The 14,842-nt window shown below is 36.2% G+C and overlaps 2 protein-coding genes across 2 annotated transcripts; one reads left to right on the plus strand and one right to left on the minus strand.

Moving 5' to 3' along the window:
- Window positions 1-1,476: 1,476 nt before the first annotated feature.
- On the minus strand, window positions 1,477-7,742 carry LOC121428725 (28S ribosomal protein S2, mitochondrial-like). The gene is made up of 3 exons (XM_041625536.1): window positions 7,633-7,742; window positions 3,841-3,951; window positions 1,477-3,141 (listed from the first exon to the last, which is right to left on the minus strand). Exons 1-3 carry the CDS (start codon window positions 7,721-7,723, stop codon window positions 2,486-2,488), a joined length of 858 nt encoding a protein of 285 aa, XP_041481470.1. The 5' UTR covers window positions 7,724-7,742; the 3' UTR covers window positions 1,477-2,485.
- A 20-nt stretch (window positions 7,743-7,762) lies between these two features.
- On the plus strand, window positions 7,763-12,675 carry LOC121428724 (inosine-uridine preferring nucleoside hydrolase-like). The gene is made up of 5 exons (XM_041625535.1): window positions 7,763-8,017; window positions 8,839-9,064; window positions 10,285-10,579; window positions 11,266-11,402; window positions 11,822-12,675. The coding sequence occupies exons 1-5, from the start codon at window positions 7,863-7,865 to the stop codon at window positions 12,161-12,163; spliced, it is 1,155 nt and encodes a 384-aa protein (XP_041481469.1). The 5' UTR covers window positions 7,763-7,862; the 3' UTR covers window positions 12,164-12,675.
- Window positions 12,676-14,842: the final 2,167 nt, after the last annotated feature.

Here is a 14,842-nt window from a genome sequence, read left to right on the forward strand (position 1 = left end):
GAGTGTATTTCATGGAGATTTGTATATTTGTTATATTTCAATAAGCACCTACTACTGTACATTTTTGAAATAAATTTCTAAATTTATTGATTATCAAGAAAAAAATGTCCAGATGTGATTTATTCAATAGTAATTTTGTTTACATTCCTCATGATGCCATTGAAGAAAGAATATTTATTACATTATTAATTTAATTCTCTCTGATTTTCATTTTTATACCACAGGAGTACTTCATGGAACAAATGAGTGATTTTCACCGACAACTGTTGACTGTGTAAAGCCATGCATCTGGGCCCCATCTTACAAAGATTTACAAATGATCCAATCAGTTGTAACTCTATGGAAGTCCATCAGTGTCATAATTTTTTATACAGGAAATTGCATAATGTCCTTTTTAAACAAATGCACACTAAATTGTCAAGAAATCAATGAATTTATGGATATACATTCATATCTAGAATTTTCTTTGAACAAACATGTATTTTATGTTCTTTGCTGGCTTCCCATAGTTGCGATTGATTGGATCAATCATAGCTCTTTGGAAGACAGGGCCCCTGATCAACGAAGAACAAATTAACAAGTGTAATTCACTGATTTTCTTCATAAAACTCTGAGCACAAATATGTATTTCCCTTCATCATTCCTTTCTCTTTTAATATAAATCTGTGTCCCATTCCTTCATGTCTCCTTCCACCTCCCATATCTACTCTCTCTCTCCCTCTATTTTTCAGTCACTCTCTTAATAACCTTCCTTCCCTCTCTCCAGTTTCTGTATCCTTTCTTTACTCTTATCTGGCCTCCCCAATACCCACACTTTATCTCATATAAAAATTTACTCTGCCTTTCCATTTATCTCTTCTGAACAAACACACTTTTCTTCCCCCTCCCTTCTCTATCTCTACTCTCATTCTATTGCTAAATCCTTATATCTCTCCTGCCTTACATCCACTCACTCCATCACTCATTTCCTGATCTCCACTTCTTTTATGCTACAGTTCAAACGGCAACACTGACTCCAGGGGTCCATTGCAGAAAGAGTTGCGTTTAAACGCAAGTAAAAAAATCAATCGCAAGTCCCAAATGCACGCTGTTAATGGTTGAAAATCAAGTTGCGCTTGATTTTTAGAGTTGGGATTGATTGCAACTCTTTCTGCAACGGGCCCCAGACCCACAAATCCTATTACATTTTCAAGGATATACAATCAGTCAGTTTGGAGTCTGTAAGTGCACCTGTACTCCCTGTAGCATGAATTTCCTTACCTCAGCCCCCCCCCCCTCCCAAGTGCTGTTACCCCCCCCCCCTCTCTTTCCCAACACACCATGTATCCTTCTGTCATATCTACCCCCTTTCTTTCTCAATCATCACTTGTTCATATTCTTCACCTCTAATATTTTTCTCACCCAATCCCTCTATCTCACTAATCTCTATCCATCCTTACATACTGTACTCAATGAATACACATGATACATTGATATTACTGTATTATATTTCATTTCATAAAGTACAATGGCACACAATGTCTTTTCACAAGCCGATCTTTCAAGATAATGTCAATAATCACCTCGTTTAAAGCAATGATTTCACACTACATTATGGAAAACTAGTGTTATATATATCTCTTTCTCCTAAGTCGGATAGATTTATGTGGTCCAAATAAATTAAACTAAAAAGAAATTCAACTTAGAAGAGGTATATAACAAATGTCTTGCATAATCTGCTCAAAAATATTGCTTCACTTGGGTGAATATTCAACTTATGTGACACCCAGTCACTAAAAGTCATACACTTTTACACTTTACATATGGAAATTCTTGAACCTTGAAATGTGATGTCACAATGAGGGGGTTGGACATAGTGTATCTGATTGGCTTAGTGTGTTTTTCATGACATCATTTGTATCTTTGCTACATGATGCAGGGATAGAGAACAATGGACTCTCAACCAGAGAAATGGTGCATCACAGAAAGCTGAGTGGCAATCCAAAACCTACTCAATAGAATAGACCAATTGTGTCTTACCTTTTTTCTCCATTTAGAAAAAATGAAATGGGTACCTACAATTAGAGTTTTGTGTACATTAATAAAACAAATCAAGATCCCTTCATTGCTCATCCAAGGGAGAAACAAGTAATACAAGTTAATAGTCATCAGCTAGAGAAATATTTTCGGTAACAAAGAGCACAAATTTGTTATCATGGTAACTCATATTGTTTGAAAGCTTATTTTGAAAATATGTGTCATGTCCTATTCAAGTCTGATTCCAAATCAAACAAGTCATGTCCTCTTGGACCAGACCTTTCCAACTTTCCTGAGTGCAGCTCTATGAAACAATCATTATAAGCACAAAACGGTGAATAAACTTACAAATTGGTATTTCATTCATTTGATCTCAGTGTAAGCACTGCTGGGATTGTTCATGATTCAAGTTTCAACCAGGTACAAAGTCAGGAATACCATTCTGCATCCTTGAATAGTTTTGTAAATCTCATACAGGAGTTTCATCAAGCTCTTTTCTCTTCTGTTTGCCCAGTAACACAGCTTCTTTGAATAATCTCATGTAGAGTTCTACTGCTACAGGGGTGTCATCATTTCCTGGGACAGGATAAGTGATGAGGTTTGGATTACAATTAGAGTCAACCACTGCAACGGTTGGTATGTTCATTTTAGCTGCATCGGTGATGGCTTGGTGCTGACTGAAGACATCGTTTAGTGTGTTGAGGAAGATGATGAGGTCAGGAAGACGAGTACCAGGTCCCATCTGAATCTGAGCATTGGTGAAACAACCTTTCTGCCAGTGACGAGTGTGGGCGTACTCACCACATGCCCGTGCCATTTCCTCTACTGCATGCGCAAACTGGGGCACTCGGTTCACAAACAGGATGATGCCGTTGCGATAGGCGATGTGCGCGGTGAAATTTAGGGCGCTCTTTAGCAAGGGTACTGTTTGGTCGAGATCCATAATGCACTGCTCACGGCGTGTTCCGATCAAGTATTTCTTCATGCGTGGGTCTAAGAGACCTTCTTTATGACCCAGATGAACTCGCGACTCAAAGAGTTCTGTTCTGGTGAAGAGCTTACTGACATCAAAGAAATCCTCATGGTTCAAGGACTCCTCCAAGGCATCTTTGCTTGTTGATTCTCCTAGGTATTGAGGTCAAATAAGAGAAGTATGTCAAGTAAAACTAATTTGCAACACATTACAACATATCTAGAAAGTATGAAGGCAACTAGTTGGGTACTTGAACTATGAAAAAATAGCAAACTAACACTAGAGTGTGACCTCATGGCAAAAATCTGGCATTGCATGGGCCTTACTGTGTAATGGAAATTTTCATTAAAAAATCAGTTCTCAAAAAAATAAAGGGCAAGAAAATGAGAAATTGTCTTATTATTGTTTACAATTTCATGACCTATTTTGGTATAGAGGAGTAACCTAGCAAAGCTAGACTATAAATCTACCTGATACAAAATAAAGTGTACATGCGTTTTAGTCACAATTTTGTCTGTACACTATAGGACTACATGCATGCAATGGAATAGACACATATTCCTAAATGGACACTCATCCAATTTCTGTTCAAATTCAAACTCTTTTCGTGGTTCACATGAAATCAGGATAGTTAAGGCTATGCCTCGTCAAAAAGGGAGAACAGTGCCACAGTAAATGAAACTGAAGAACATTTTAGCAACAGAATATAAAAAGAGAGTAAAAAAGAAATGTATAAGAAAATAATTGATTTACCTTTAAGTTTGAGTGAAATATCAGATAGAAATTCTTCAATTCATAGTTTACATTTACAAAATAAGAAAAGTAGAAAATATCAAAATTTTTTAAGTTACCTTCCAATGAGTTCTCTGTGGGCAATGTTTCAGGTTGGGCATGTGAACACATCAGTGCTCCTCTTACAGCATACCATGACTGATCTAATGGTTTCTGCTGACGAACCACAGCTATATATTGGGGGGATAAACAAATACAAAACCAAGGGGAAATCAATTTTAATTATAAATTTTCATTTGGTGGCTAAACAAATACATGAGGATATATTTGGCCTTTGCAAAATTGGTTCTGATCAGAAATCTGATAACCAAAGGCCACGACTAAAGAAGAAAACATAAACAAGTTGAGTTTCAGCATGTGAATCTATCTCTTTTTTAAGACAGTCATAGGGATATTAACTGTCAAGCTGTTTTAAGCATAGAGCAAAAGCTTTAATCTCTGTTTTGTTGGTTGTTCTGATGGACTGTCTTGTTTCATTTACTTTTCCACAATAAAGCTGGAGAAACAAAACAAAAAAAGCTAAAAATGTTTAAGTCAATAGAGTTGATGCCAGGGTTTCATTGAGAATCAGAAATATAAAACATATACTGAAAAATTAGATTAAGCCACTGGCCCCACATATTTGTAAAATTAATTACTGTAGGCAAAGACCATCCACATTTTCAGACTTCATAATTAATAAATATTTGTGCTAGATATATGTTAACAAAAACCCTAGGCCAGTAGGCCAAATGTTTAGGCCAGAGTCACAGAGTTAGGATTTTTTTCAGAGTACTTTTAAACTTCCACTATCAGTACCAGTCAGCTATCTTTGAATCACTATTATTAAGTACCTGTAAACACCTGAGAACAATTTAGTCCATTTCTCTATTGTTCTTGTTTTTTTTACATGTATAGGTAATAGTGATTCAAAGATAGCTGACTGGTAGTATACTTATAATGCAACATATTAACTTGAGTCTTGTGACTGACAACCAGTAGAGGCACTGGTCCAAAAATTGGGATTGTCCCAGAAAACAAGGATACCCTCATTAACCAAGACAAATCATGTCTTGATAAATTGAGATAGTCCTTGTTTATGTGGGATGTTCCCCCCCCCCCCCACTTAGGGCCTAGCCTGCGGGACATAGACGGCAATTACAGAGATATAGCATGATAAAAACAAATTCAGGGACTTCAATTCCACCCAGTTCACCGTCTATTTTTCATGAAGTACCGTCTTCCAATAATCTTTTAATGAAACCTTACAATATTGACGAGCGCACTTGAATCCCAATGGCGATCGCAAACGCAAATAATTGCCCACGGATCATGTGCAATCGCGTTCGCCATTTTGGATTCGGCGGTGAATTATTACATGCAGGGTATTGCAAACCAGCTTCAAATCACTGATTTTGAGACCTTGATACTTGAAACGATAATTCCTCTTGCAGCTCCAAAAAGCTAAACTGGAATGAACTTTGCAATATGTCGTGAAAGGTTGGTGTCATAATGAAGATCTCTATTTTACAATAAAAGGAGAGTGTGATGTGCAAGTAAAACCTGGATATGTCTTAAAGAACAAGAGATCTGGTTGGAGGCTGCAGATTTCTAATAATAATGGGAAGCACAGCGTCTTTGAATGCTGGTAGACCTGTTTTGTATACAACTTCCCAAGGCAGGTAGTTCCAAAGGAATCAATTGACGATTCTCACACAGCAAATTTCAGTGTATGGTCCTTCCTTGCAAGATATGTTGCCAGAGTGACTATACCTGGCATTGGCATGTTGACAAGAAAGGGCAAGGAGTGAGTCTATGTAGTAAGTTTAGCCACTGTAGAGTAAGCTGAATGTATGTTTCGGTCATATTTAATTTCTGCAACATTTTAGCTTTTTTTAATTTGAAAAATATATTAAATATATTTTCCTTTCTCTCCTTTATTTTGTCTTTCACACATTTGTTCATCTTTCCTTCCTTTCTTTTTCTTTCTATATTCATTTGAAAGAATGACAGAAACCTTTTTCTCCTTTTTTATTCTTTCTTTCTGCGAACTTGTACTGGGCTGGGAGAGATGCCTGTGTATGATGCTGCGATGTTTCATCTGATTTTTAAGCTTGACAATGTTTCACTTTGAAATTTTATTCATTTCTGAAACATTTTAGCTTTTTTAAATTTCACAAAATATAAATCAAAACATACTTTAAAAACTACATAGCATATTAGATGTTTGTATACTCAAAGTTTGAACTCTTTTCTATCCTTCCTGCTTGCCCTTTTTTGTTCCATCTATCTTTATTTCCTGATCCTTTCTCTCTTTGATCATTTTTCTTTCTTTCCTTCTTTCTCTTACTTTCCTTCGTTTATCTTTTTCCTTAAACTTTTCTTTGCTTCCTTCTCCCTTCCTCTCCATTTTCTTTTCGTTCTTTCTCATTCACTCCTCCCTTCATTCTTTCCTCCCTCTCTTTACTCCTTCCTTTCTTTCATTCTTTATTTCATTTTTTCCTTCTAATTCTTTCTTTCTTTCCCACCCTTCCTCCCTCTCTTCCTGTTTTTCTTCTTTCTTTCCCTCATTCTTTCATTCCTCCTCCTTTTCTTACTTTCTTTTTTCCTTTCCTTAATTTTGTCTTTCACATATTTATTCATCTCCGGGGGGGGGGGGGGGGGGGGGGGGGCACTCAGTATATAATGCATAGTAGGTATGTGCCGCGGAGGGGACCCCCATTTTTACACTCAAATTTCCGTTCCAAGGCATAGCATTTTTGTCTTGTTGAGAAAAAGAACAAAGAAAGCCGCTCCAAGGCATAGCATTTTCTTCTTATCGAGAAAAAAGAGAGAAATCCGCTCCAAAGCTTCGCATATTTTTCGTTACGCCGCTCCGATCGCATTGAGTTAGCTGCAATTTTGGTGAAGAGCCGCAGAGCTCCCCCGGCGGAGGCCGCGCTAGCACGCATGACCGTTCCATAGGGGTGCATACGCACTCACGCTGGCGATCCATTCCAAGGACCCCCGTTTTCACAAACATTTGTCGTTCCGAAGCCCGTTCCGAGGACCCTCCTTTTTACAATAAGCCCACCTCCAAGGCCCCCGTTTTTTGTCTTGCCCGCGGCACACCCCCACCATGCCCACCACTTTTTTGGTCGAGTGCCCCCCCCCCCCGGATTCATCTTCCCTTCCTTTCTTTTATCTCTTTCTATACTCATTTGAAAGAATGACGAAAACATTTTTTCTCTCTTTTATTCTTTCTTTCATCCAACTTTTATTCTAAAGTTCTTTAAAATTTATTCTTTTTCCTTCATTTTTTTCTTTTCAATTCATCTCTTTTTTCTCTTCTTTCTCTCCTTCATTCTTCCAATGAACCACAATACATTGTGGGATTGAAAAGGTGCGTGCAGCTAGCTTGATTGCCAATTGCCCCCTTTTCGATCCCATATCATGCATGCCATGCCATTGGCAATTGTGGTTCCGATTAGCAAATGAAGAAAGTGTTTAAAAATTGCCAAGGTGTGCGATCTTCCCCTTGTACTTTGTAGTATCATTGTTAAATGTAAGCCTGCTTTTCTTAAGTGTCCAGACATCACACCCCATCTATGCTTTAGCGTGCAGTTTCGCTGGTGTGCAATTCGGATTAACCACCCACGATCACGAAAACGTGATAGCACCCGTTCACATACGTGCATAAGATATCGCACACAAGTGAAATAGTAAAACCTGTTAAATAATGGTCTCAAGTCTCAACCGTCTCATTGAAGGTATTGCCGTTACAAAATAGAGTGGTGAAATCAAACGTACTATAAATGGTGTATTCTAAAATTTACATGTTGTTTCTGTGTTTAAACTTGATGACTATCAAATAAAAACACATTTATACTTACCTTTCAAAATTGAAATTCTGTTCATCATGTGCGCTGCCATTTTCCATTCAAGAAGAGTGATAACCTTTTTCATAGCATTGTACAATTGCATACCATACGCTATACGGCCGGACGTACGTAGCAGGACGTCGCTGCTAGCACGTTGCGGACTAGTATAGTGAGAACAATCTTTCCAACAGACAGCTGTACTCAATCTAAGACACGCCCACGTGCTCGCATAGCTAGCGGTGATGTACAAATTGGGGAGCTTCATTCCAGCTGCAAAAGTTTGTCATCAGCTAAGAAGAAGGGGTATTTTCTATTTACAAAATATATTGGAGAAGGCGGAGTGTCAAACTGGTACAAACTTTGTTGGAGCAGATACAATTGCTCGGGGATTTAAGAGGTCAGTAAAAGAGCTCAAAGACAAAGTTTAACTACTGTGTCAGCACAAGTGTTGATGATCCACCCGGGCACTCACGCGCACCTCTCCTCGGCCTCGGGGATTCACCACTGCCCGCCGCGCCACGACCACGCCCACGCCCACGGAGGGAGAATCTCCCTGATTCTGATTAAAATCACTTAAGATTTTATAAGTTACACTTGGAGTCCCAACTTTACATTCTCTTTCATTAGGCGAGACTTCCATATGTCCCCTCCACTAAATTTGAGGAAAAAAATATGGAGAAGGTTATCTGTTTTTAATCATGAAATTGTGTGCTGTGTTTGTGTCAGACTGAGTCAGTAAATATTCCAGATCGAACTATTTTTCTTGAATAACAAAGTGATCTATATCAACAATCGTGTGTTCAAAAGTAGACCTACCCACAATTTTTTATTGGTGTAAATATATTCAAATTCCAAACGGTAAAAATTAATCAGCCAATTTGCCAATGCAATTTTGAAGGAACGATTAAACAGAAAGGGAGTAGAGTCTACAGTGAAATCACTGAAATGTATGTAGATCTATTTACCAGAATATGTTTTACAAATTACGTGTACGGTAGATCTAGTTGAAAATTCAAAAACATTTTAGCTGAGATGTGTCCGTGTCTCATTAAAGAATGCTACAATTTAATCTATTCTTCAAACTTCATATTAAATTGGTATCATTTTGTTTTCTTCAAACATACATGTTTTGTTCTCTAATAAAACCCTATACTTGCAATTCATTCCTAGGTTCAGAGGATTGATAATTCTAGATTTTATTTTTCATTTTTTCATCAGCACCACCATCAACCAAAGGAGACTTTCAATCTCAACCAATATGGCTCAGAAGGTAACAATGATATTAGACTGTGACGTTGGTGTTGATGATGCTACAGCCCTGATGATGGCTTTAGGTCAATCTAATGTTGATTTAAAGGCTATCACCTGTGTCAGTGGGAATGTAGGAGTTAACAAGGTGTCCATCAATGCTCTTCGAGTTTTACAGGAGTGTAACAGATTGGATGTAAGTTTAAGGCAATCTTCCCAGAAGGATCCACGATGCTGATTTTCTCAATTTTTTTTCCTATAATTAATTTGGGTAAGAGTTCCATATGCACCCCCACTAAAATTGAAAATGAAAACATGGAGAAGGTTCAGAATAATATATCTAGCCCTAATATAGAACATATATGATGGGGAGTGAAAATACATACCAAAATACGGCTTTATTCCGTCAAATTTTGAGCATAATTTAGTGCGTGTAATTGTTCATAGACATCGGTTTATTTAGTCAGTAAAGGGTCTGTGAGTCAAGAGTCAAGACTAGTCGAACTATCGGCTGATAATTGTTAAAATAACCATTCCAGTATCAGCGCTTTTCGCTAGCTTAGCTCTAAAGGTCTTGACTGCAGATAACATGAGGTGAGTTCGAGTCCCAACTAAGGTAAGTAACAGTAAAAAATAATGATAGAAAAATCTGAAGTGAACGAACAGGAAGTCTCAACAATCTTTTGTTATTTTTGGTGGGGGGTGCATATGAAACTCTTTCCTTAATTTCTTACTAACTTGGTGTATATTTTAGTCTATTGAAGAATAAGTTATTCTTGAAGTTTTCAATTGACATAGACAAAGCTCTTGATAAAAGAAGATAACAGAATGAGAAAATCAGCCTCTTGGATCCTCGACATAATGGATTTTTCCTTTTTAAATAACTTGGATATGTTTGCTATTAATATATTTTATTTATGGCAAGAAATTCTTAGTGTAGAAAAAAATAAAAATGCAAATATGAAAGGAAGAAAGAAGCAAAACAAAAAAGAGATGAGACGAGAAGATACATTTAGAACATGAGTAGTGGGGGTGAAGTGGAGATAGATATCAAGAGAGGGAGGCAGGCAGGAGAAGGTTATTAGGTAGTGATTTAATTATTCTGAAATCTATGATTTTGGGATAATTTTGGAAAAGTACTTAAATGAATACATACATGGGCCTCCAGGGCCTATAAGTATAACAGTGTTTGAATCACTGACAGATTCACCCTGGTAAACTAAGCATAAATAGATAAATAAATATATAAATAAATATTGCATTATGGATCACAAAGTGAAGTCAAATTTTATCAAATGATATATAAGTAAGAAAAGTTATTTAAGATACTGAAAAATCTCTGCCAAATTAATGACAATGTGAAGTGAAAGGTATTAATGTTTAATTAATTTTATTGGCATATTTTTCTCATTGCAGATCCCTGTCTATGTTGGTGCGACAACAAGCATTATAGGAACCAACAGAGATGCTGTGTGTGCACATGGAGATGATGGTCTTGGAAATATCCCCAAACCAAAGGCCCCACCCCCTTCAGATCTGCTCCAATCAGAACATGCCGTTCAGGCCTTGATCCGCATGGTCAACGAGCACCCTCATAAGATAACCCTAGTGGCCATTGGTCCATTGACAAATGTTGCATTAGCTATAAGGCTTGATCCATTGTTTACAAGTAAATTGAAAGATCTTGTCATCATGGGAGGCAATATCAAAGGTGAGCTTTTTAAGTTATCAATACTGCCCTCATTGGGATGAAAATAAGGTAGTGACATCCAACATGATTTAAGCTATTGATTTTATTTTTCTTTACATAGTATGGTAATCTTGCTCTACTTCTGTTTTAGTTTAATGTATAAACACACATTCTACTAAAGTAGCTGTTTTCTTCCTATTTCCATTAATATACATGGAAAAGCATACAATATTTACAAAATATTCATATAAAATACAATATGCAAGACACTTGAATTGAAACTGTGGAAGGGAACTGCAAACTTTGTTTAATAAGCTAGACACCATAACATTGCATTGACATCAGATTAAAGTACAGATAAATTTTGCTCTCTTTATAGAGGAAATGTTATGTTTATCACTTGCTTCCTTTTGCAATTGAGGGCAGAATACTTTAAAAAAAATTAAAGTATTTAATTAAATATTTTAATTGGATTAGTTGAATTTGTATTTAAATAATTTGGGCATATCCTCCAAGTTGATCTTTCAGAGGATACTGTAATGGACCAAATGGGTTGTGGATTTGAAGAAATGGTCAATGGACGAACTGATAATTTTTCCATTCAGTGATTGGACAAACAAATTATATTAATAATAATAGTTATTCATAAGTTTAGAGAATACAATATGTAAAATAACTTATATTTCTTCTTGACTTAACTTGACTAGGAAGGGGCACAGGATTCTGGACTGCCGAGTTCAATTTTGGATTTGACCCAGAGGCTGCTCATATCGTCTTAGAAGAAACCAAATGTCCAACACTCCTAGTACCTTTAGAGACATGCATTGACCATGGTTTATCATTGGTAAGTAGATGAACCATCTCCACTTTCATTCCTTTTTCTCGTTATGTGTTGTCCCTTTATTTGGCTTTATTCTGGCAGATCACCTGCAATAATATAGAGGAAAATAATTATTTATGAAATGATCTTATGATTATAGCTAAAAGTTGTGAAATTGCATAACATCACATTTTTCCTCTTCCCTAAAATGACCTTGTAGGCTGCATAGATTCTGCAGCTTGCTGTACAGTAGACAGTTCTGTTTCAGGACTCTAATTTTAAGGTGACCATGGCCATATCCTCAATGCTTCTCCGATTGGCTATTGTTGATGCCTTTTTTAGTATTTCCCATTTTTGCTTTATTACAGAATGTGCCCTATGAAGAGTGGCCATAGCCCTGAGAATATAATCATCAAGCCCTGCTGTTTTCCTTCTTTTTGCAGGATTGGTTTGACGAGCTTGCGTCAAAGGATTTACCCAGGGCGCAATTCATGCATGCCATCAACAAACGATCTACCACTCGCTGTAAGGAAGTCCAGAAGCTACCCACATATATGAACGCAGATGGGTGCGCCATGGTGGTTGCGATCGACAGAGACTCAGTAGAGGAATCTGTTCATTCTGTTTGTAAGGTAGAGTTGCAAGGTATGTTAACAAGAGGACAGGTGGTGACTCATAAACTCAATACACCATGGATACCTGAGCTGAAGGGAGTGGAGGTTGAAGTTGTGACAAAATTTAACATGAAACTCTTTTATAAGATGTTGAATGATGCTGTCGTCTAGTTTGGTCTGACATAGCGCCATTTGCCTAACAGCCAGGGTATGAGCTTATGAAATAGTTACTGCTGAAATAAAAAGTATGTAAGTATAGAAGTATGCTGTTGAAGCAGTTGTCATGTATTCCATTTCATCAGCAGATGCACATAGCTGATGAGCTTGAACAGAGTTATAATGATAATTGGATTTACGTATCACTTTTTGCCAGAGGATACAAGGTGCAACTATTATTACCCAGCTTTAGCTTGAGCTACCTCATCCTTAGAAGTGTTAAGTGCATTCAAGGAATTAATCCCACTTGGTACCCATTCATCTCTCCTGGGTTGAGTGCAGCAGAATGTGGATCAATTTCTTGCCAAGTAAAACATGCCTTGCTTGGGATTTGAACCCTTGACCTTTTGTTTGAAAGACGAGAGTGAGAATCACTAGACCATGAATATGGTAGTGTCAACAAAGGTTTTAGGTTTGGCTGAACTTCAGAGTTGAACCATTGTAAGTCAATCCTCCAGTCGCTAAGTCTATACTGTTGCTGAACTCCTATACGCTTCTTAGACTTAACAGTTTTGTAATTAAAAACCTGAATGTAGTTTTCAAATATGTGATGAAGAATTAAAAAAGCTGTTTAGTTTTAATAGGGATTGTTCAAATCCATTGTTGGCTACCTTGGTATGTCAGATCTTTGAATGAATATAATATATTTCACCGTCTATTTGTAAATAATCTTTTCTTCTGTGCATAATTAATATCAATCATGTGCCTTGTATCATAACTCATTTAAGTGTAAATTAAGTTTACCTGTTAGTTTATGACAGACCAGTTATTGAAAGTACCATTGATTATGTTTTGATTCTATATCTCCAAAATTTCCCTTACAGGGTAATAGTATTTTCATGGTTTATTATTGTGAAATATTATTTTTTTCTTCTTTTTTTTCATTCATTTTGTATTCAATTAAAAGTGGGTGATTAGGGAGTGGTGTGAGAAAATGGCCTACCTCATTTTCAATTGCTGTGACAATGAATTTTCAGAATTAACTGCCTTTTCATTAATGCACTACTGACTACTGATGCATTGTGTTTAAAGATAAATGAGAGTAGTTGCAGTAAACCCTGATTTCACGTGAAAGTCTGTAAAACCAAGGATAATTGTCATTATATCATTCTCGATCTGGATCTGGTACAGTTACATAAACTGAACTTTGTGAAATCTTGAAATCTATGCTGAAAAATGTTCATACTGAAGATCACCAACACAGATTAAGTGCACGTGGGACAGTGTATTATTATTGCTTTGAATGTCGGCCCGATGCTTGACCCAAATCCCGTGCTTATTTGTTAATTTCTCAGCAATTACACAATTTCTTCCAGAATCCTTTGGCACATATTTTTTATTTATACAAACAGACACTTTGGTGGTCATTTCATTGGATTCTGTACGAACTCATTTTGAAATTGTTACCACAACTGGCATTTATCTTTAACATGCCACATACAGAGATGTAATTTGGAGATATTTTTTTTGTCCAGCTTTATCCAATCTTCAATAATTACGTTGCAATATTATTGCCTTGGGCCATTAATATATATTGTTGTGTATTCGTTAGCTTATAATTGATGGTAAATATTTACTATTGGTTTAAATCATTGACAATAAAATTCCATCAAAAAAGGTATGACCTGCCATTTAATAGCAAAGAGCAATTTTTAGCTCATCCAGCCCGAAGGGCAAGATGAGCTTATGCCGTGGCGTGGCGTCTGTCCACAATTTCAAAATGCTACTACTTTGCCATTTCAAGTCCGATTTTGATTTTGTTTGCTTTATATGATAGCACTAGGTGGGGGATTCAAAACTTCTACACAGAATTTTGAAATTCATTAAATATGCTAATTTATGCGCATTTGTTCAAAATTCACATAAAATGCTTCTTTTTCTTTATTTGTGGAACGATTTTTTTTTTTCTTCAACCTGTAGAGCTTCATGAGGTTCACCAATCTTTTACACAGAATTATGAAATTTTGATTAGAACAATTTTTATGCTAATTTATGCGAAATTAATTTATGCATATTTTGAAAAATTCACATAAAATGCTCCTTTAAGTTATTTGTTGACCAATTATGATTTTTTTTCTTCCATCTGGTAGAGCTTCATGGGGTTCACCAATCCTCTTCACAGAATTTTGAAATTTTGACTAGAACAATTTTTATGCTAATTCATGGGAAATTAATTTATTCATATTTTTAAAAATTCGCATAAAATGCTTTTTCTTCTTTAATTGTTGACCGATTTTTACTTTTTTTCTTCCATTTTGTAGAACTTTATGAGGTTCACCAAACTTCTACACAGAATTACAAAGAAATGTTTTCATTTGTTGATCAAGATATCGAAGCTTATAATGAATTTACGGAATCTTCTTGATTGGATATGATAGGTATTCAGGTCATGTATCAAAGTTTTGTGCAAGCATGCTTGTTTGTATTTGTTTGTGCGCTTATGTGAGTATAAATATGCATAAATACTTTTCATACATAGCTGTAGATGTCTGTTTTATACTGTTTACTCTTATATGGTTGAAGTCTTTGATATCATTAAAGGAAACCAAAACCAATTAAGAGAAGCAATCTTATTAGATGGAGTAAAACAAGTGGAACAATTTAAAACAAGTTTCATCAAAATCGGTTATGAAA

This window comes from Lytechinus variegatus, chromosome 15 (assembly GCF_018143015.1).
Source record: "Lytechinus variegatus isolate NC3 chromosome 15, Lvar_3.0, whole genome shotgun sequence".
In the NCBI taxonomy this organism is placed as follows: domain Eukaryota; kingdom Metazoa; phylum Echinodermata; class Echinoidea; order Temnopleuroida; family Toxopneustidae; genus Lytechinus; species Lytechinus variegatus.